Raw genomic sequence first — 23432 nt, 5'->3', positions numbered from 1 at the left:
TGCGGTCTCTCCACAAGAAAAAACTAGTAATACTGAGGCTATCAAATATCTCTTCTGGACACTTAAAAACCCTCAACCCCTACAAACCTTGTGCTTTTTTTCCTAGGAAAACATTTCCTTAACAGACAAGAGGAAGCTCAAAAATCTCTAGGGAACCAAAAGTAGCTGCATACAGAATATCTCCTTTATATTCTACAGACATCCTATTTAAACTTACGAGGAGGAAAAAGGAATCCATAAGTCATTTGTTTATCTGCTCTGTAGGCTGAACAGCTCTGACTGTTTCCTGGAGAAATGCGCAGATCAGGCCTCACACAGTTAGACAGATGCTCAGGGACACCAGATACCTCCGCCTGCATTGAAAGGCATACATGGAATCAACTGTAAATATCATTCCAGGAAAAGAAGTCAAGAACAAGAGAGTATGACTTGTTTAGGCCTAACATCAATAAAGAATGTTATGTGAAGCATAATGATTTCAAATAATCAACAGGTAAGATGAAGGATCCTCTATAATATAAAATATATCCATCAACCTTTATAGTAAAAACCTGTTCCTTGAGACAGTCTACTTCAGCAATCTAGTAGTAGGAATTCCCATTGGAAACAACTTGATAAACTAGCTGATTAAACTAGACATTCTGGGCTTGGCTACACTTACAAATTTGCAGCGCTGCAGCAGGGTGTGAAAACACACCCTCTGCAGCGCTGCAAATTGCGGCGCTACAAAGCGCCAGTGTAGTCAAAGCCCCAGCGCTGGGAGCCGCGCTCCCAGCGCTGTCCGTTATTCCCCACAGGGAAGTGGAGTACGGACAGCGCTGGGAGAGTTTTCTCCCAGCGCTGGCGCTTTGATTACACTTAGCGCTTCAAAGCGCTGCCGCGGCAGCGCTGCTGCGGCAGCGCTTTGAAATGCAAGTGTAGCCAAAGCTTCAGTTACAGAAAAACAAATCCTGGGTTAAGTGTTTAAAAAACAACCACCACCACAGCAGCATATGGTCCTTAAAATTCCACTTTTCATGGAGAGTGGAAGTGCTCTTTATAATGGAAATCTACGTTATTCCAAGCAGGAAATTCCCTGAAGGAAAGGAAATTTTAAGACTCCAGAAATACAGGTAGCAGTGATCTTGTATGTCATTTTTTGAAAGCAAAGATAAATCTGACCTGTTTTGAAATAGTGTACGATGTCCAGAGAGGCATCAGGAATGTTTCACTGTAACCACTTTCAAAGTCTTGGTGGTGTAAAATATTGTACTTGGTACGATAAAGCACCGCAGGACGTCCGTACAGGAGGTGTTTCTCTAGAAATTGGAGGAAGTTACATTAAATTATATGGAATAATATGGAATAGCAAAGAAGAAAAACCCAGCCAGAATTAATGTGTCCAACACATGCCCATTTAAAAGGCAAATCCCCTGTGTAGTACCCAGTCTAAATAACTGAGATGACTGCTACAGAAATACAGTAGTTTAGACTTAAAAGGATAAAAAGGAGAGAAATTCTTCCCATCCCATCCACTCCCCAAACACAGAACGGCAGTGGAACTGCTCAGATTCCAAATAGCCATGGGGGAAGGTGACCAGATAGCAAGTGTGAAAAATCGGGACGGGGGTGGGGAGGTAATAGGAGCCCATATGTAAAAAAAAAAAAAAAAGCACCAAATATCAGGACTGTCCCTATAAAAATCGGGACATCTGGTCACCCTAGCCTTGGGGTGGTGGCTCAGCAGGGGAACTACCAGACCTGCAGCTCCATTCTGGTTTGCTCACATGCAAGTAGCCCCCAAGACGCTGGGCTCCCCTGCATACAGAACCATGCCTCCTCCAGATAGCAGTGGTGAAACGTGACAAGAATGTCAATTTCAGCCAGCAGCTAGGAGTCCAAGGAGCCTATTCCTTTTTGGAAACCGCCTGCATCAGTGTTTCTGAAGCAATTTTTCGGGAAGAGGGAGATGGATTTGCAGTTTGTGAGAAATTACAAAAAATCTTGGTTTTGTTCGGATTTAGAATAAAACCAAATTAAGAAACGTCAACATGTCCTGCAAACCAGAAATCCTTCATTTTGGCCAGCTCTAGCTTAGAATAAGTGTGATTCAAGTGTTCCATGTTGGATTAACAAATATAGACAACTTAAATATGATGATTGAAATTGACATAGGTGCTACAGTAGCCAATTTCTGAAGACATGTACAAGAACAAATGTATTCATAGTACACTAAGAAAAAAACCTGATAAAATGTTGAAAAAAAAGTTATAACCAAAGCAAGATCAAGGTTTCAGGATGTCTGCAAGTTTGCTGTTACCATTCCTTGGTACAGAATGAAATATTCCTTCACTAATTAGCAGAAACTGGTTTAAGACAAAGTTATAGTAGCATGCCTCCCATGCACCACTGTTAGATTCCATAGTGAAAAAAAAATATTTAATTCTGTTTTTGATGTGGACATTGGTTTAGTGACAGGCATAACAGCAGAATTACAGGTAGTTAAAAATGCCAGACCTAAATTTCATCTGGTGCCTTATGCTTTATGATGATAATCTATAGAAAAGCAATTAAACTTGCAGAAGCAGGGAATAATTTTACCTGTAAAGAATGACCTGCACAATTGTTTGTATTACTAGAATTAAGGAAAGGGAAAGATTTATGAAAGCTATACCAAAATAATAATAATAATAATAATAATAATAATAATTTGACTGCAAATGCCTGACTGGAGGTAGCTCAGGATCCAATTGCAAAAAACCACAAGATTTGCTAAAGTAGCAGGGAAAAGTTTACAAAGCTTGGTCCAGCTCAAGCTAACACACACGGCTAATGGAATTTTAGCAAGATTCTAAAAGGAAATTGGACATTTATATTGATAAGAATATTCAGAGCTATTCTAGTTAATGCTAAAACATTTGGCAAGGAATACAAAACAATATGCTTCACCATTTTGAGCCCATCTCTATTAAGGATTAGGATACAATTATCCTACATCTGTCTAACATGGAGTTTCTTGCATCTTCTTCTGACCACTATCAGAAACAGGATGCTGGGCTAATGAACTTTAGGTCTGATTTAGTAACTGCCAGACTACACTTCTAAAATCTACACAGAGACAATACAAGTGCATGAGTTCACTGTATTTTATAAGTTCCCATTAGTTTGAATGTTGGTTGACTTTAAATGTAGTAAACCACCACTGAAAATGAAGAAAATAAATGTTTATTAACCACCATGTCCTTACCTTCTGTTCCTTTGACATGAAAGCGCTTATTGAGTTCATCCAACTTGTTCTTCATAAAAAATTTTTTTTAAAAAAAGAGTAAAAAAGATTAGCAGCTGAACCATAAGAGCATTCTCTGACATCTCATGTTCACTATTTATTTAGCAAAGTAATACTAGCACTCTAACACCCTTATTGTGAAGGACACATTACACTAAATATTCCAAAGGGTATGAAAGACTCTTAACGGCATGAAGGATCAAAGGGATACTTAAACATTAGAGCCTCCTTCTCTGAAAGTGAGAACATGCAATATCCCCCTAACCTGCAGTACAAGACAATTATCCTTAATGACACCAGTATGAATAAATCCATGAGTCTACCTTGTCATCACATGTACAGCCCAAATCAAATTCAGATGCAGAAAATGCAGCTACAGGATAGAGCGGCCTTGCAACTTCATCTGGCACGGTCGGTTTAAATGCATTGCTCCTCAGCAAGTGATTTAAACTTCCATGGGTTCCATTATTAGGAGCGGGCTTTAATCCAAGCAGATCTGACAAGACATCAAACACAGAAGCAGGATTCTAAAACTGCAACGGTCCTACATCATATACATCAGTACACAGTGCCCATTTCCTAGATGGCTAGAAACAAGACACCAGCTACTTTATACCCATGAAGTAGAGAGAGTTACTTTTAATTTAACCAAAGAACTGTGCTAAGCCTTTGTCCACATCAGAGAAACCTGTTTTGCAATTAGACAGTGTTGGAAATTCCCATGATAGGAACAATAAGATTTAGTATTATAGCTAGTGCAGAAACTATTACTACTAAACGTTTTTATTACCGTAACTCCTAGGGCACATTTACATGGGGGGGGGGAGGGGCAGGGAAAACATCCGCAGCAGCGAGTCTCAGAGCCCAGGTCAACTGACTCAGGCACGTGTGGCCCACACTAAGGGGCTAAGAACACTCACCCAGGGAGGTGGGAAGGGTCAGAGCCCAAGGGGGGGGGGAAATAAATCTACATTGCTATATTTAGCCCCATCGGGCCAGCCCTGCAAGCCCAAGTCAGTTGATCAGACGTGCTGCCATGGGGTAGGGGCATTGGGGGTTGCAGAGTAGATGTACCCCTAGAGTCTCCAATGAGGATCAATGCCTTAGGGGGCAAACCTGCAGCATGCTTGATTAAACCTGACAGTGCTATCAGTCTTAAAAAATACTAAAATTCAAACTGATATGCAGCATTTAACATCCCCACTAAAACATTTTCTTTGGAATCTTTCATCCAGGATTTCCTGGTACTGTACAAACATTAAATAAGCCACCTAACACCACTGACAGACAGGAAAGTTCAATATTGCACAGACACAATGAGCTGTTATTGTGATTTGCACAAAAGGCACATCATGTTAATGACGATAGTTCTGTTCCAGTGTGATCTCTTGACTGGTTCATATCGGAAAGGAAGTGTGGTCTACTGGTTAAAGCAGGAGACAAAGTAAAAAAATTATCTTGGTTCTATTTCCAACTCGGCTAATGACTTCTGAGACCTCAAGACCAATTAGCCTCCTCATCAATAAATGAGAATAATTATTAAACACAGATGTGTTTCATGTTTATAAATTAATATCTGCAGCTTCTTTTGAAATCCTCAGGTGGAAAGTTTTACTGAAAAAGGAAATGTACATTAAAGACAGGATCATAAAAATTATATTCATGCAGTGCCATATCTAGCTTCTCTACTTCATTGCTGCAGTAAGAGTTCTGAAAACAATTATCGCCAACAAGAGGCCCAGTAGTGGCAAAATAACGCCTGCGCTGCCACGCATGAGATGCAGGGCAGAAGCTCTCTCTGGACACAAGTCTAGCTCCGAGGGCTAATGGGGAACGGACATACTAGATTGTAGCCCTCTATATTTGATATCCGAGGAGCTGCCAGCAGAAACACAATGTGAATGCACTCCAATTGTTGGAGCAGAACAAACATAGGCCTCTGTGCATTCTGTCCTTCCATCCAAAGGGCAAGTGACAGTGCAGTGCTGGGGAGAAGGCAGTAGCCCAGAACATAAGCATCAGTTGTGCCTACACCAACCTCTGAAAGCTTTGTTGGCAAAAGTAGTTTAGAAATGGAGCAGCTTACCACACATAACGTTGTAAAGTTCAATATTTTCAAATGGAGGTACTTTGGTCTTGTGCTTGAATGTGGGACCATAGCCTACAAAGACAGTCTTCAAAGAAGAGAGAGAAACATGGTAGAAGTAGTAGTTTGCTTTAACTCTTAAAAAAAAAATTTCAAGACTTCAAGTTTCTCCCTCCAACACACACACACCCAATTACCCTCGCAAAAAGGTTAGTTTGCTGCTTATACCTGCATACTATTGATCTTGTTGTCATATCCATGATCGCCATGGAAGAAGCATTTTCCTGATAGTTTCTTATAAACATCCATGGATTTCCTATATTGAAATGTAAAATCATAAGAATTATTGCTGACCTGACAATGTAGTTTTAGAAGATTAAAATTTAGGCTGCGATTTTCAAAAGGAGTTGAAGGGAGGTAGAGCCTAACTCCCTTTGAATGTCATAGGGATTTAGGCACCTAACTTCTACAGGTTCCTTTGAAAATTCCAGCCTTAAACACACAAAAACAGTGAAGTCATCTCTCAATTATACAGACACTTTGCCCTAAACTATCCCAGAACAGTTCACAAACTACAATTATCCTCAACACCGGAGTGGATGCACCAGCAGGACACACTACTTGGGACAAGAAGTGAATACCATACCCAGATGAAACTCTAGGGGGAAGTTAGGTAGGCAGTTCTCCAAAGAAGACAAAAGGGGTTATAATTTTGAAGTGTATTAAAATGTTAAATGGGAGTTCATTTCTCTTTCCCAATGATGCTCCCTCAGCATTAAATATATTCCACCAAGGAAGCGATGGATTTGGACAAGCACATGGGTCCTCCCATTACTCTCAAAAGTCTTAAAACTGAATTTTGCTCAGTATTTTAATAGGTGTATTGTGACATCAGTTCTTAACAAAAATCCCCATTGACAACTATGAGTGTTTCTGCTTAAATGGATGGTGCAATATAACTTAATACTATGCCATTATTAAGAGAATGAAAAACTTGAGACATCACCTGCCTGGGATGTACTTGAAAAGAAACCAATGCATATGGAATAACTAACATCAGCTATTGTTAGTCTTGGATAACTTGCCATTCCCAGGTAGAAGCCCTTCCCCACTGGGGACACCTACAGATTGAAGCTGTTTAGGATCATGTTACCCTAAATCAGTAGCATTCTAACAGATGCTTCTCAGAAAGCACCTTTTTAATAAATTACAGTGCTATTGAGTCCTTTTCACCTGCTTACTCTTTCACTTTGTGGTAGGCAAAGGAGAAACAGACCTGGAGAGAAAATGGGAGAAACTCAGAAGGAAGAGAAACATATGAAGAAAGTAAGTGGTAATCATAGAAATATAATGACTAGCTTTGTTACATACTAAGATTTATGAGCAGCATCACAGGGGCTGCCATCCTAAAAGTCAGTTTGTACACCCATTAGACGATGTTCTCTCAGAGATTTGGCTTTTATCCTCAAAACTGGAAGTGAAGTAATCAGACCTGTAACTATTACAGAAATAGTATTTTCCTGGCTATAAACATGAATTACAGTTACATTAACAGAAGAGAAGGGTGCACACATTAAAAGGTAGCAGTAGCAAATAATGCAGCCAAAGGAAGTTTGAACTGAGATGAAAAAGGGAAAAAATCTTGAGTAAAATATTCCTATTACCTCTCTTCCTCATCCCACATATAGAGCTGTTTGGGAATCTTTTATTTTTTTTGGTCGGGGGGGGGGGGGTGTTCAGAAAATGATGATTGGTCTAAACCAGTGGTTCCCAAACTTTAACGATCTGTGAACCCCTTTCACTAAAATGTCGAGTCTCACGAACCCCCTCCTAAAAATGAATATTTCCAGGGATTTTCTCCTTTACCCGAGTATAAATTAGAAAAGCAGTGATCTTGGAAATATAAAATTTGTTCTTATGACATGCTAATTACACACTTATTAATTATTTATCATTACGGTATTTTTATTACATTATGAAGACGGCAATACTTCCAAGATCTCACTTTCGTAGCTTGTATCACTTTGACTAAGCCTGTTATAAGACAAGGCTCCTATGTTTCATCAAGGAGTATCAGATGTGAAACAGCATGAAGGTATTTAAGAAGCCAACTCAGTGTTCCTCCTACACAAGCTTTCAGATCTTGAGCAGTCCAGGCAAACAACGCATGTTACAACAAAACTTAAAAACTTGTTCATAATAATTAAAAAAAAACAATACTAGCTGCCTATTTAATTTTAAAAACAGCAAAAAATATCCACCTCCCTTTCCTATAAGGAGTCTTGCAGTTTAAATCTCCTCTGTGTGATAGATATGCTTTATTTGATCTGCTTAGCTCTTGGAAGTCCAGGGGCTCCGGGCTGCTGCCCCCCTGGGGTCCTGATGGACAGCTCTGTTGGCCATTAGGGATTTTTTTCCTGAGAACTCCCTGTAACATTTCACATACCCCAGTTTGGGAACCATTGGTCTAAACCAAAACTTTTTGTGGGAACATACCAGTTTTGACAAACAGCTTTTGTTAGGAAAGGTTTCACAGGTCAAAACCAGACAGACACATTGACCCCAGAATAGCCAAGAGCCTAGTGGTTATGGCACTCAACTGGGAGTGGAAGACCCAGGTTCAAGTCCCTAGTCTGAATCATGAAAAACCTGGAAAGGAGGTCATGGGTTCATCCTGATGTGGAATAGGAAAAAAATAGAAAATAGGAAAAATTCTATACTCCAAGTTTTGCAGAACAGGAAAACTGCCTCCTGTCTAGCCCTACATATATCAATAAAAATTGTTAAAATGGTAAGCCTAAAACCAGAATGTAATTCTTTGATATTTGAGAACCATCATCAGAAATTGTAGAAAGAAGACTTGTCATCTTGCCTACTGGAATTACATCCAGTCTGAAAAGGCAACTGGGATTTCCCATTCACTGCTTTAGTAGAAACATCTTTGCATAAATACAGGAAGATTAGCACAAGTGTCAAAGACACTTATTAGACAGACAAGGTGGGTATCCTGGGACCGACACAGCTACAACTATACTGCATGCAGAGACACTTATGACACTCTGTTTGACTAGCAGCAACATATTCACAAGAGAACTACCAATTCTTAAAGTCCATCACAAGAGATGCCAAGAACATAAATCTGTCCTGTTCCCTACCAAAAAAATACACTGACTCAGCTTTATGAATAAAGGACTAGCTGTACTCGATTTAATATATCATTTTATCAACAGATCAAAGAAGATATTTTAAACACAAAAATGCTGACAGTAGAAAAGATGCCTCCTTTTCTATTGTCTTTAAAAGCAAAGTAATGGTATAAACTGCCTGCCTCTCTAAATAGGATTATTTTTTTGCCTGGCTAATTGCTAAATAGCTTAAGAATATTCAAAACTGCCAGTAACTAAGCTAGAGAAGGCAGAAGAGACCAAAAAGAAAAAAAAAAACAACAACACACACACACACACACACACACACCAGTTTACCTTGCCACATGCCATCTTCTGTCCACCAGTAAATGAATATCCTCAATTCTTCTGTTGTAAGCATAGTGCAAACGCTTAGGAAGGTGCTGTTTCAAATAAGGTTTAAAGTGCTGGTCTGGCTTTCTACACTGAAAGGCAATTGTAAGAAGCTATATTGTTTCAAGTCATCACCACTAGTGTGGCTTCAACCACACAATCTGCTTGATTTCAGAGTTCAAGGTTAGGTATAGTAGACATACATCCCAGATCTTGCACAACAGTCTAAAGGACCATATTTGTATCAGTGCACTATTGATATGAGTTTTGAATTATGTTCTATGCACAGCTGACACCTTTGTTCTGGTCACAGAGTGTTTTTGCGAAACTCCCCCGCATTTTCCTCAGTGATATGCAAAACAGTTCATATCTGACCAAAGCTTAATTTCAGAAGACTCCTGAATACTGAATAGATAGCCTTCTACATTCGATAAATCAGTATATATTTAATGGGAAATTCATAAAAACAAGGTTAAGGTTGAGGGATATCAAATGGATTTTTACTGCATCTTCCAAGTACTACTAAAATGTTTACTCATAAAAAGGTTACTTTCCATTTCTGAAGGAAGGAATAAATCGGCTCAATTCAGGGACTCAAGACCATCAGGGACATTCTGGCTGTGCATTACCCAAAAGGGTTATAAAAGCTACTACAGAAGCAAACAGTGGAACTCATGACAAACATTAATCCCTACTCATGAAGGGCCCTATTTATCTCTCTATCTTCAGCCTAATGGTGGTTTTCTGACTAAAGAGTGAGCAGGGAATGCTGAATAAATCCCCATATTAACATGTGAAATGAACAATATGTAGACAGATAATATGCCAGTGCTAAATACTTACTGTGAGGTTGGCAACAATTACTTTAGGGTCATCTGTTAAAAGAGACAGACATAAAACAGTCATTTGTTTTACAAGGTAAGCACTCTCTTTTCAGGAGTCCAGGCTCCTTTTAAAAGCTATCCCATCTTAGCAAAATGTATTAGCTGATGTGCAATAATACACCTTTAATGTGCCTTTCCTTAATTACCCAACATTTTTATAGCAACATTGATCAGTGTTTTATACTTTGGACCTGAAACTAAATAGTCATAGAAATAAAAATTTTAAACTAACGTCTTGAAAATCATCTATCTAATCTAACAAAGTAAGCAGTCATATCTGAGAATTTGCAAAAGCTTTCTGTAAGAGTGTTTAAGTGCAAGAATAAGCATCTTTATAAGCAATAATTAATAAGAAAGCTGTGGTTCTTTTGGCTGCTTTAACATTACACACAGCTGAATAAGTCACTAAATGAAATAACTGAAAAAAAATTCTGGGCAAGCCTTGGGACTTTACTCTATGTAAGCTGTACTACCACTTGGACAACCCACATTAAATTCTCAGTCTCACTGCTTCCAGGGCCAGCAAACAGCATTTCTCAGGCCCCGGAGGAGAAAACAGAGTTGGAAGAAAATGAAGAACCTTGTCTCTCAACCGTATTATTTTGGCTGCTTAAGGCATGATATTGATTGGCTTTGAAATGAGTCACATTCAGTCTCAGGTACAATTCACAGGGACATCTATTTCAAAGATGCGAGAATGAAGGGAGTGTTAAGGCATGAAATAGTGGAGGAGGGAGAAAGTAGTTAGGTAATTTGCCATTTAAAGTTTTGTTCCAAGTCCTGGGAAAGTGCCTATTTATTGTGTTTGAATTGTTCATTTATAAGAAATTACAAACATTCAGGAAGAAGAGGATAGAAAGAGACCCATAGAGAAGATGAATGCATTTGGAGGGAGGGATAGCTCAGTGGTTTGAGCATTTGCCTGTTAAACCCAGGGTTGTGAGTTCGATCCCCTTGAGGGGCCACTTAGGGATCTGGGGCAAAAATCAGTACTTGGTCCTGCTAGTGAAGGCAGGGGGCTGGACTTGATGACTGTCCCTTCCAGTTCTAGGAGATAAGTAAATAATAATTGGAGATATACCTATTATTTAAGTGAGGGTAAAAAACAAAAAACAAAACAAAACACAGAGGCATTGTACCAGGGATTAGCGAGGAAAACCGATCTTCTCTTTGGAAGTTCTCACCATGCCCCAATCAAAGGAAAATAACTTGCTCAACATCAGGGAAATTGAAAGAATGATTTTCCTCATGCTATTTCACTTCTCTTTGCACAACAGTAAAATATGGTGGATCTAATTATCTGTAGAACTTTAACATGGTAGTGTCTGATCCCACTTCTAGTAAAACTGCAGCAAAATTCACTGGAGTCAACGAAGGGAAAAAACGTTCTCAGTGGAAGATACACAAAAATATTCATTCATATAGGAGATAATAGGCATGGGAAGACCTTTAAAAAAATTGTAACTGGAAGTTTACTAATAGTTTTGGTAGAATCTGCAAAGAAAGAATTTAGTCTTTATGGTAGTCCACCAAAATCACAACATTGTTTATTTTTGAGTGTACTGTAAAATATTTGCATCTTATGACGTGAATAAATTCATTTTTATGCTCTAAAAAGCTTAAGATACACATCAGTGAAACACTGGTATTTGAAAACAGATCTTTACCCATGTCCCTTAGACAAACATCAGAATAAATTTATTCATAGTTAAACCTTTAATCTAGGTACTGATTTTAACACATACCCATTGGCTCTGATGTACTTTTGGATTTTGTAATCTTGAAATATCTCAATCTGGTCTTTGCACAACCAGATACATCTTCAAGAAAATTATCCCCAGAATGTTTCAAATGGTCTCATAATTTAGCACTCCAAGCAACTTAAAAGCATGCTGCAAATAACCCAGATTTTTCATATACTATCACTGAGCCCCATTCAGGGGCGGCTCCAGGCCCCAGCACGCCAAGCGCGTGCTTGGGGTGGCATGCCGCGGGGGACCCTCTGCCGGTCACCGGGAGGGCGGCAGGCGGCTCCGGTGGACCTCCCGCAGGCATGCCTGCGGCGGGTCCGCTGGTCCCACGGCTGGGGTGGAGCATCCGCAGGCACGTCTGCGGGAGGTCCACCGGAGCCGCGGGACCGGCGACCGGCAGAGCGCCCCCCGCGGCATGCCGCCGTCCTTGGGGTGGTGAAATCGCTAGAGCCGCCCCTGGCCCCATTTGCTCAAATTCACACTTCACAGTTTTCTCTTACTCACATTCTGCCTTAGCTGTGCATGGCTGCCAAATATCTAACACTGTTTTTTGGCCACAAGAATTGGAAAACTAATGGATTCATAATTAATACTACCACTTGACCAGTCAATAGGCCTTAGTCAATAGACTATATTTAATTATAATTAAAAAATTCTCACTTAGCATCCAATTCTGCAAGGTGATGATCCCCTTCAAGTCTCACGATCATTGATAATGGGACAACTTGTCTGGATATGTGCTACTCTACCTTAGTTAGAGTTGCAGAATCTTGGCCTCAGTATAGTACGATACTTGTATAATCAACTTACATTTCAGATTATTATTAGATCGAGGGCGAATGCGTCCTAAAGACCCAGGCACCAATACGATATCTTCTACATTAGTCAGATAGTTACTCAAAAATTCAGTTCTTTCACAAGTGGTGTCCTCCATTCCTGTGGAAAGGAAATAAACCTCCTTTAATAGAGAATTATATCGTGAAACAAGCTTATTTCTAAAATACAGGCATCAATCTCTGGCTTCAGAGATACCGTTCGAAAACAAATATTTCTTCTTTATATACTCATTCTATTCCTCTCTTCCTAGCAGGTAACCTAACCTCAAGCTTATGGAAAGACTACACTGTCATGAATTAGTCATCAAGAGTGGTCACTGGAACTATTCCACCTGCCAAGGAGCTGTCAGACACATGGACATCTTTGTTTGTTTTCAGCTTTCACCAACATTTTTAGTTAATGTCTTCTTGATGGCAGCACTGATAATCACCAACATTAGATATTGTTTAAGAACCAAATTCTGGCTGGTGCTTGCACCTATGTGCACAACAGAAATGCCAGTCACTACCTCCAGGGAGTGTACAGTTGCTATACATCCAGTTTTAACTCTCAGAAGAACTAAGATCAGCTCCTAGTTTCAAAGTTATTTTTAAAATACAATTTAAAGAGAGGAGACACAAACACACAAAGGTATTGTATCTTGGTGGTGTATTCTAAACCAACTGTAGGTAGAGTGAACAAAGAGTTGTTACCATCTGAGAGTTGTTTTGTGTGTCAGTCTAATTCTTAGTAAAAAAAGCTCAAAAGCCTCTAGACAAGGAATGACTATGTTTGGAAAATAAACTCTCCCCAGAACCTCAGCAGTCATCCCCTCCACATCATGGAGGAGACATAACTGGTAGAGCAGTGGTCCCCAACCTTTTTGTGGCCAGTAGCGCATTCATGTTTTCAGAAGAGTGTGGCGGACACCAACAATTACTCACAGGGCCGGCTCCAGGCACCAGTGGAGCAAGCACGTGCCTGGGGCAGCACATGCTGCGGGGCAGCATTCCGTCCGTTCTGCAGAGTTGGAGCGTTTTTTGGGTTTTTTGGTGCCAGTTCTGGGCAGTGCAGAGAGAAGCCGGGAGGACAGAGAACACTGGCGCCTGCAACCCCGGAGTACTCTGTCCCCAGCAGGCGCGGGGGCCCGGCTTCCCCCCCCCCCCCCCCGGCTGGGCACCAGGAGGGCCTTGTGCCTGCCGGGAACAGAGAACACCGGCGCCCGCAGCCCCAGAGTTCTCTGGCTACGGTTTTTCTCTGGCTTAAGCTGCGGCCCCACACCTGCCAGGGACCAAGAACACCAGCTTCTCCGGGGCTGCAGGCTGCGGGCACTGGTGTTCTCGGTCCCTGGCAGGCGCATGGCTGCGACTTCTCTCCAGCTTCTCCGGGGCTGCAGGCGCAGGGCTGCAGCTTCTCTCCAGCTTCTCCAGGGCTGCAGACTGTGGGCACCGGAGAGAAGCCGCAGCCCCACGCCTGCCAGGGACAGGGAACACCGGCTCCCACAGACTGCAGCCCCAGAGTTCTCTGTCCCCAGCAGGTGTGGGTCCACAGCTTCTCCCCTGCTGGGCACTAGGCGGGCACACATAAATGCCCCGGCGGGTGCCATGGTGTCCATGGGCACCGCGTTGATGACCACTGTGGTAGAGAAACCTGTAGCACTGTGCTGTATCTGTTTTGTAGACAGAGTGTGAACTTTACTGCCCAGGCCTGTTAATCTGGCACTTCGTTCACACACACACACAAATCTTATCTGAATAGCATGGTATCCCATAGCAAATCATGACTCATTTAGTGTACTATTACTCTAATTAGAGACCTTTAGTAACCCCACTGACTACCTCAAAACATACCCAAACAATCTCTATTTTTCTTCTTTCTCCTACAGTATTTTTCACTGGAGTTTCTCTGTCTTTACTATGCATTCTTATTGTGAAGTTTTCCCTAATGTCCAAGTGACAGAGACTTTTCAAGTCACAATTTTCCATTTCTGGTCATTCTGCCCATTTTTGCCACTTATTCTCTCCCCAATCCAAACTCTCTCTTGGGGGCATTTCTCCTTCCTCCATAACCCTTCAAAGCTGGGCCCAGTCTCTCATAACTACCCCAACTTTGTTCCTCTGTATCTGACCAGCTGTCCTCCTAATTGCCATGGAAACTTACTGTTCCAAAATTCTTCTCCTACTGTCATTAAAAAGGGGATGAGGCTTCTATATCATTTTCCTGCCAGTTAACCTACTAAAAGAGATATGGGGACAGACTGTAGCTCTTCACATTTGCTAGGGCGCAGCTAGGAGAGATTGTACATTATTTGTGTGGGTCACAGCCCAAAATACAACAGGCTTAATTCTGAACGAATGTGCAAACAGTTAAACCAAATAGTTAAAATAAGAAGGAATTCCTCCACAAAGGTAATCATCAGGCAAATTAAATGTTGGGCTTACATTGTCAGTGTCCTGTGAATAAATATTTTTACTTTTTAAAGGAATTTTTAAAATAGGATGTTCATTTAGGCTCTGATCCAGTAAAGTACTTGTTGTGTGCGCAACTTTAAGCACAGTGACAGAGTCCTGTGGCACCTTATAGACTAACAGAAGTATTGGAGCATAAGCTTTGTGGGTGAATACCCACTTCGTCAGACATGTGACATGCGTCTGACGAAGCGGGTATTCACCCACAAAGCTTATGCGCCAATACTTCTGTTAGTGTATAAGGTGCCACAGGACTTTGTCACTTTTTACAGTTCCAGACTAACACAGCTACCCCTTTGATACTTTAGGCACAGTGAAGCTCTGGAAATTGCTCAAGCATCAGTTTCTACCCATATTTACATACTAAGAAAGGACAAGTAAGAGTTTTTACCATGGTCTCCAACAAAGATAACATTGACACATCGATGTAGCTTCAGCTGCTTCAGTCCATCCATTAATTGTCCTAAAGTCTTGTCAATATCCCTTAGGGGATTTATCATCTATACAAAGTTTGCAGAAAGAAAGGAAGTTAATCACCATTACAATGCTCTCTCTTTCACTACAGGTGGAGCTTCCTCAGCAGAATTCTGGTAGGTTAACTTTCCAGATCAAAAGGCAGATCCTTGGCTGAGTAGTTATCACCCTGACCTAATGGTCATCTCCTTTCCCATGAGCTTGGTTTGATTTCCTTGAGGGAAAGATATAAAAGTCTTCTATTGGGATGTTGTCGGATGACTACAAGAGATGACTGATCCTATTCCTACCCCTCCAACAGACCCCCTAAACATATAGTAAATCTGCCTTTGCATTTACCATATTAGAAAAATGCATATGATTGGAGAAGATTGGGGGGGGCAGGGGGAGGAGAGAACTGATGTAAATGCTGTTCTTCAAATGGAATTTAGCTTTTCAGTTTTTCCGAACACCAACTACGTAGTCATGGTACATAGCTTCAATCTCAATGTTCATATGAAAATCCCAAGCCACTGTGAAGGGTGCTCCAGGAGGTATCTGGTGCTAGAATGACTGCCCTCAGTCTTCCATTATAAGTAGTAGGAGGAAAAAAGGCAGCTTCAGCTTGATAGCCAAGGTCTCTAAAGGATCAAGTGACAATTCTGGCAAGATTTTGAAAAAGGATGCCCAGACCTAAAATGGTATAAATACATTATTTATTTTATAAAAAGACAAAATTATGACAGCATGCTGACAAGTTACAATTCTGAGCAGGAACAGAAGCGAGTGCAACTTTTTTTTTTATTAGATGATAAATACTTTGAATCTCTGTACATTTTAGATAAAGGACAGTTTAAGAAAAAAAGAGAGAGACAGACCAACATTTCTGTTTGTCACAATATGCTGAATATCTCATCTGCATACTTAACTGGATCAGTTAAAAAATTTGGAAGAAAAAACAATTTTGTCACAATCTTGACTCAGAAAGGTAGATTTCAACAATTTCCTAAGAGAAATTTCTGCTTACAAATGTCAACCTGACCCTAATTTAAATGTTTTGCAAACTCTCCTTCTGCCTGAACTGCCACCCACCTCGTGGAGTTGTAGATTCTGAAAATAATCAGGGTAAGACAGGAAATTACAACTCATATGAGACACGATGGCGACTCTGCCACAGGGAGAAACCACTGTGCACCACAGGAGATGGAATCCAGCTGGGGAGCAGGAAGAACACAGAACTACAATTCCCAGGAGACACTGCAGCAGCTCAGACAGAGAGAAAAGACTTAAAACTAAATGCTCCTATTTAGGAAATTATGAACATTTAGTTTCAGTCAAAAATGATCAATCATTCTGAATCAACATTTTTCAGAACTTTTCATTCCATGAAAAATTTCACTATTTTGACTTTTTGTCCCAAACTGGGACAAAAGCCTACTGTTAAAATATTAGATTTTTCCCATGAATTGGAAAGTCCATTTTTCAGTCAGCTCTAATTGTATCTCATGAATCATGTAAGGAAATTAAGTCTTATTTCAGCCTCTAAATCATAACTCTGCAGTTAGGAAAGCTGGGAACTGCAGATCCTCTTGGATTTCACATGAACGTTTTCTTGTGGAACAGGTTTATGCTGTTCTTAAAATAGAGCAATAGTATTTCCATACATGATAAGGAACCACAAATCACAGTACTTTTCTAAGGTCCTATATCCACCAAATTTCAGCTGGGGATTTGCAAAGATGTTTTTGATACTATGAAAACAAACTAATCGAGGAAATCCTGTTTTTAAACCAAAAGAAAACAAAAATGACAAAATAAAGCAAAAAACAACCCCACCAATCCTCCCCCACACACACACACTATTTCACATGATCACAGCCAGAGAACCTCAAATTTAGTTCCTTCACCTCCATTATTCTCACCGGGTTCTCATTTAAAAAGTTCTATTTATTTCTGAAACAGACTAAGGTTGATACTGAATGTCATTAATATGTTTATGTGAGGATATTCTACGTGGATGTGGGACTGCCCTGAGACCATGTTCTTGTCCAGATATAACCTCCAAGGAGTTATCAGTAAAAGAATAAAAGTCTTATGTGTACCTTTGCTCAGATCACATTGATCTCCACTACCTCAGATCTTTGTAAAGTAGTGTGGAAGGCTTTATTTTCCAAGATAGGTGTGGATATCTGAGATGCCACCGAAAAAACCAGTTGACATTATAATAAGAGAAACAGGTATGAAATGCAGACCAGTGTTACTAGATAGTTCTTCAGAAGGAAAACTCATGCTAGAACCTATTTTAGCCAGATGCTGATGTATGAGAGAGGAAAGGATTTAACTCCTAGGGACTAGTCGTGTGGTACATCCCATTGCTCTCAATGAGCATAAACAAATGCTAGCACTAGATCTGCACTGGATGTGAATGATAAATTTGTGCTAGAATAAGCTGAGGTCTTTGAAGGCTTACTGAGAAATCCACAACTGGGTTTGCATGGAAATTTGCGTGGATGGATGAAATATTCATTCAGAGAAGAGAAGCCGGCAGGGACGGGGGAGATACACGAACTCCCACTATTAGGCCACCTAGAACATATTTTATGCCAAAAAGAGTAGGACCTTGAATTGGCAAACTACTCTGAAAAGGGGAACTCCTGTGTAGTTTGCTGAAGGGGACATCATTCATGTAAGAAGATTATCAGCCTCCCTCTTGAGTAGACTATCAAAGATCAAGGTATTGTGGGAAATGGCAGTTTCTTACACTTGATGACTGATTCCCTTCCCCCCATCCCCTCAGTTCCAGGATGAGTCTCAGAATACCTGATTAATTTCAAAAGTATATATTTTTTTAAAATCAGGAATTGAAAGCTACTGGGAGGAGTTTCTATTGCTCCTTTTTGAAAATATACTGTGTCAAGATTTTTGCTTAGATCCCACAGGAGATATTTTTAGGCCCCATGAACTGGGTTACAATTAGTTTAAAATCCCTGAATGGAAGGGATGCTGAAGTGGTCCTCAGCCCCTCCCAAGTTGTCAGTTAGTGGCAGGTGGAGAGATTTCATTTATTAAGGATCAACCTTTCTCTTCTCTCAATCTTTTCCTGGTGAAGCAACCTTCAACTTTGACCTTTTTGAAGACAGAGGCTGTGGCTACACTTAGCACTTCAAAGCGCTGCCGCGGTAGCGCTGCCACGGCAGCGCTTTGAAGCGCTAAGTGTAGTCAAAGCGCCAGCGCTGGGAGAGAGAGCTCTCCCAGCGCTGTCCGTACTCCACCTCCCTGTGGGGAATAACGGACAAAGCTGGGGCTTTGACCACACTGGCGCTTTGCAGCGCCGCAATTTGCAGCGCTGGAGAGGGTGTGTTTTCACACCCTGCTGCAGCGCTGCAAATTTGTAAGTGTAGCCAAGCTCAGAGACTTAAGTACCATCATAAGGCATTACTGCCAGACCCAAAATCATGGGTTCAAAAAATCATGATTTGCATGCCCTTCACCCCATCCCCCGGCCCCCCCAAAAGTCTCAGGATTTTTCAGCCAGCCAATGAGATTTTTTTGTGCATGCCACCTGGTTTTTGAGCCTTCAGGTTACACTCCGGTCACATTGTCAACTTTGCTCCAGAGCCATGAAGACTAGAAACTTGGTTTTATTTTAAAAAGAAAAAGAAAGAAAGAAAGAAAGAAAGAAAGAAAGATTCTCACAATCACTTGATACCAGGCAATGGGGCTTAAAGGAGGACACCCAATATTGTGAGACTCATGATAAAAATCTAATGGGTTGGTGATGCTGATAAGATCTTCCCAGAGATTTGTTTCATGCTCCCTCTGTTTAATGGATTTTTAAAAGGTCCTAAAAGGGCTTTTCCTAGAGTGAACCGAGTCTAAAATAGGAAGAACATAGTTCCCGAAAGACTCAATATATCCTGGCTGCTTTGCCAGCAGTGATCTTTCAGTACAGTTATAGAAGGTCTGTTTTGGAATTCCCAACTGAAGTATGGAAGGGAGTCCAAGTTGCAAAAATTAAGCTACATAAGAGCCTCAAACTGACACTTCGGTCACAAAGTTTTGGAACACAGGTAAACTTACTTTGTTCCGACGGGATTCCGCAGAATACTGATCCACTCTATGTACTTTTCTTCTTTTCTTTGGAGATGCAACTCGTCTTTCCTGTCTCCTCTTAGGAGTAATCTTTCTCTTAGGTCTCTTAGGCGGAGTAAGAGGTGAGCCATAACTACTCTCCTGTACTGGCGGAGAGAGATGTCTGGACTCAGAGAAATCCTGACTCAGCTAGCATCAGATACTATAGTGACTTGCGTCATCAAATTGAAGAGCATGAAGATCAACGCTTCTTCAATAATATAGGAGTTGGTAAAGGGACAATTTAGAGGTCTCGCTCTACAGAGGAGCTCACTAAATTGTACTTGAAAGTGGGATAGTTACTCAAGCAACTAACATAAGAGCAAATGAAACTGGTATTTCAGGAGAAGGTCGATCAGGCCAATTTTTATGAATACATACTGTAGTGTTATGAGTATTTCTCTTCAAGTGTAATTCAATTCACAAAATATACAAATAAATACACAAAATATGTAACAGTATCACCTTCACATTTTTGGTGGTGTACATTTTTGTGTGTGCAAATTCTTGTGTGGGGGCATATCTTAATGAAACATGGAACATTTGACTTGCTGGTTATCAGTTCAGCTGGAAGCATCTGTGTATTACAAAGCAACCACTCCGTGGCAATCTTAGAAAAGAGTGCAGGATTGAACCAACATGGAGACTGCGCCTTCTGAATAATCTAAGAATTTGTTACGGGCAGTGTGAGAGAAATCTGCACTGCTGCTGACTACCCTGTACTAGTTGTATGGATAAATTGAGGACATCAGTCTCCAGAGCTGTCAATATGGCACCGTTTGTGAGCAATACATTATCTATTAAAATAAGTCATTTGAAATGGGTTTATTCATTTTTTGTGTGTGAATGCTATGAAAGAGGAGACTGGAATGGCCCGATGTTCCTTTTACCAATAAGCCCCACTTTAAAGATATGCAGGGTTGCCAAGCACAGCTCTCAGTTTTGGCCTGTTCTGCACCTGCGAGATGCTAAGCACCAACACCTTCCATCAATTTTCATGGGAGTTGTGGGTTCTCAGCACTGCTTAGGAGCATCTGTGAATGGTGTGAGGTGACACCTACAGGGAGATAATACAGCTAAGTAGGCAGGTAGGGGGAAAAGGAACCTGCTAAATGGGCTTGAGGAAAAAGTCAGTGATTTATAATATTTACTTCTATCTACTTTGCCAGTTTCTCTGTTGTTCAGTCACAGAGTTTTATGAAAGAAAAACAAACAAACAAAAAAGTGTTACCATCTGCCATGCTGTTTCATTGCTTCCAAGGCAAGCAGCTGGAAAGGAGATTCTAGTCCAGTCTCATTCGTCTCTCTCCAGAAAGGCATTTTAATAAAGCAGCACCAGAGTTTTCTTTTTAAAATGTTTCAAGCTTTGTGCAGTCCTGATGAGAGGAGCAGCAGGGAAAGGAAGGATTCTCATTTTACGCTGTCCCTGAATAAACTCAGCCAGAGTTTGACAGTGCCAGACACACACTGGCCAGTGCAAGAAACCTAGATATTTTGAACACTTAAAAGAGTCGTCTCAAGACGGCATGTTAGAGGAGCAGCGGGAATAGAGTTTAGGCATGACAGGTTTTGATCTACTTAGACCCCTTACAGTAGTATGTATATATTTTTTTTCCCCTTTCAAAAAGTTAGCTAGGAAGAAAAGCCAAGTTCTTGTTAACCAGCCAAACCTTAGCCTCATTTGAAAAGAATCGGAATAGGGTTATTTCTTTTTTTGGGGGGTAGGGGGCCCCTCAGGAAGATGAACAAATCCATCCCCCCTTTCTAGACGTAACAAAAGGTGGGAACTAGCCAGCCAAAGCTCTGCCTCTCGTCCCAGAAGGACAACCCATCAGTGTCACTGCAGAAGCACAGAAGGGAAGAGAAAAAAAAAAAAAAAAGAATTGCGGAAATAACCAAGGGCAGGCATACATTTTAAATTTCTCATCAACACATTCTGAAAATAAAGCTTTGTAACAAATTTCCTAGTTCAAAAGAGCTGTTTGTGAAGGTCCCATTAAAAACAACGTTACACTTCTAGCGTAATGAACTTCACTTACACTGAAACACCTAATAAATAAAACATACTGCAAGTTATTGTAGTCAACATATTGGGCAAATCCTGTTCAATCAATGGAACCAGAATTTCACCCACAAATTTTGAGTGCTTCTACTCCTTTTTACTCCTAAATTTTAAGGTACTGTGCACTCACTGTATAGACTGTTGAGCACTTCCTGCAAGGTTTCAGTGTCAACTGAAGTCCCTGGGAGCTGAAAATGATCAGCACAAGGCAGGATCAAGTCTTTTAAAAAAAAAAAAAAAAAAATCCTCCCCCCCCGCCCAAATCATAATTTTATAGCTAGTGAGTTAGTAAATTACATTAAACATCCATCGACATTGCAAGAGGTGTATTGAATATTTTTTCCCCCTCTCTCCATCCAGAGATGTCAGCAGCAAAGCTGCTCCTCAACTTAGTGAACTCTTCTTGCCTCATACTCACTATAAGGAGATTTTGACTTGAGGGGGAAGAAAAATGAAAAGAAAAAAAAAAAGAAAAAACCACACCTCTTAAATACACTACACAATGTTCAAGAGCTTGTTTCCAAACTCCAGTGTGTTGCTCAACTGCCACAGAGGAAAAACTGGTCAGAACCATTCCAAGTGTCTAAGTTCTGCCAGTTCTGTACAAAGAAGAATGGATTTCATGCAGAGGTCAAGCTCCAATTACTAAGGAAGCAGCTTAGTGGGGTCCCTCTGAGGGGTTCCTTCCCAGCTGATTTATGTTCAGAGCTCCCAGAAACTGGGGGGCAGGGGGAAGAAGCATCAAGATAAACATAATACTTTCTAGCTCCTCCCACCTGAAATCATGCCCCTAGCGAGTCTTATACAGCTGCGTGTTTGTTTTTAAATCCACATTTACAAAATCATGTCTCATCATTGTAAATTTGGGAACTGAAATATGTTCATCCATAAAACAGCCTGTTCTTCATTCAATGAAAGTCAATCTGTGAAGCTATTTAACAAAAAAACCTCTTAAATCACCCTGCTTCTGTCATACAATTACAGGCTAGACTTTAGATAATCTTAGAATTCTTCTGGATAGCTATTTTTCACCGTTTTCTGAAAGACCCAATTAACTTCCTACATTGCATAGAGAAAGGGTTAGCTAGAAACTCTACCACTGGGTAACATCTTAATCCCACACGGTACTGAGAATCTCAGCTCCTAGTGACTGAGCTAAGCACCTCACAGTGTTAGGTCCTAAGAGAGCTTGTCCAAAGAGCCTGTTTAGAGCTCAAATTTGAAGAACATAGGCAATTTCACCTTCAATTTTCACTTTACCACAATGAGAAAGTGTCTCTGTTCTGTAGAAAGCTACAGTCTAAAGTTACTATTTTCTTTTAGTTTGATGCACAAGATTTGTTAGTCCTATATTGCCTATTAATGCCAACAATGAGAAGACACATGCAGACAGTCAAACAGAACTCTTCCCTTTTTAGCAAATATTTTGGCTTAAAGATTTTAGATGGTAAGTTATTTGGACCAGAGAGTCTTTATTCTGCCTGGCACTGCACTGATGACATTGCTGGTGTATAGTGATTTATTAATAATGGCTCACATTTCATTTTAATCACATGCATATATTATTGCTTATGAGTCTGTATCCAGACTGTTACAGCAGAGATATTGCCTTCATCTACAGGCATGACAGATATTAGGGAAAGGGAACGCCGACTGAAATTTTTCAGAGTTTAGAGATTTTTATGGAAAATTACTGAATGAACAATGAGAAGAGGTTAACACTGAAGTTGAAATGGAACCCTGGACATTCTAAAAAGTGTTTTAAAGGATAGTTTATGAGTGCTCCCATCTCTAACAGGAATAGATACAAGGATTGTATGCAAACAGGTTGAGAGATTATACTGGACATATGCACCCCTTGAGTGCACTGTGAGAATGGGGCTACTAACAAAGTGCTTTCAGCAACTCAAGAAGTCCAGGTACCTGAAATAGCGCCAAAATTTTAAGTGCTGTTGCTTTTATAAAAAGTTGCTTGCTTTAAAAGTGTATATATTCAGT

General features: G+C 40.5%; 1 protein-coding gene across 4 annotated transcripts in view; it reads right to left on the bottom strand.

The window, feature by feature from the left end:
- The window catches only part of ENPP2 (ectonucleotide pyrophosphatase/phosphodiesterase 2), a 101709-nt gene that overhangs the window by 11394 nt on the left and 66883 nt on the right, over positions 1-23432 (bottom strand). For 3 of the 4 annotated variants that reach the window (XM_045004711.1, XM_045004712.1, XM_045004709.1), the window contains exons 12-21: positions 15180-15288; positions 12315-12440; positions 9713-9744; positions 8834-8961; positions 5580-5667; positions 5352-5439; positions 3589-3761; positions 3227-3275; positions 1162-1298; positions 218-353 (exon numbers count right to left, since the gene is read on the bottom strand). In XM_045004711.1, coding sequence (XP_044860646.1) covers positions 218-353; positions 1162-1298; positions 3227-3275; positions 3589-3761; positions 5352-5439; positions 5580-5667; positions 8834-8961; positions 9713-9744; positions 12315-12440; positions 15180-15288 — 1066 coding nt within the window. Of the gene's footprint in view, positions 1-217; positions 354-1161; positions 1299-3226; positions 3276-3588; positions 3762-5351; positions 5440-5579; positions 5668-8833; positions 8962-9712; positions 9745-12314; positions 12441-15179; positions 15289-19321; positions 19475-23432 lie in introns of all 4 variants that reach the window. The other variant, XM_045004713.1, reaches the window with a different exon arrangement.

Source organism: Mauremys mutica, chromosome 2 (genome assembly GCF_020497125.1).
Source record: "Mauremys mutica isolate MM-2020 ecotype Southern chromosome 2, ASM2049712v1, whole genome shotgun sequence".
Classification (NCBI taxonomy): Eukaryota; Metazoa; Chordata; order Testudines; family Geoemydidae; genus Mauremys; species Mauremys mutica.
Note: the sequence above shows the minus strand (reverse complement) of the source record. Positions and strands in the feature narration are given on the sequence as shown.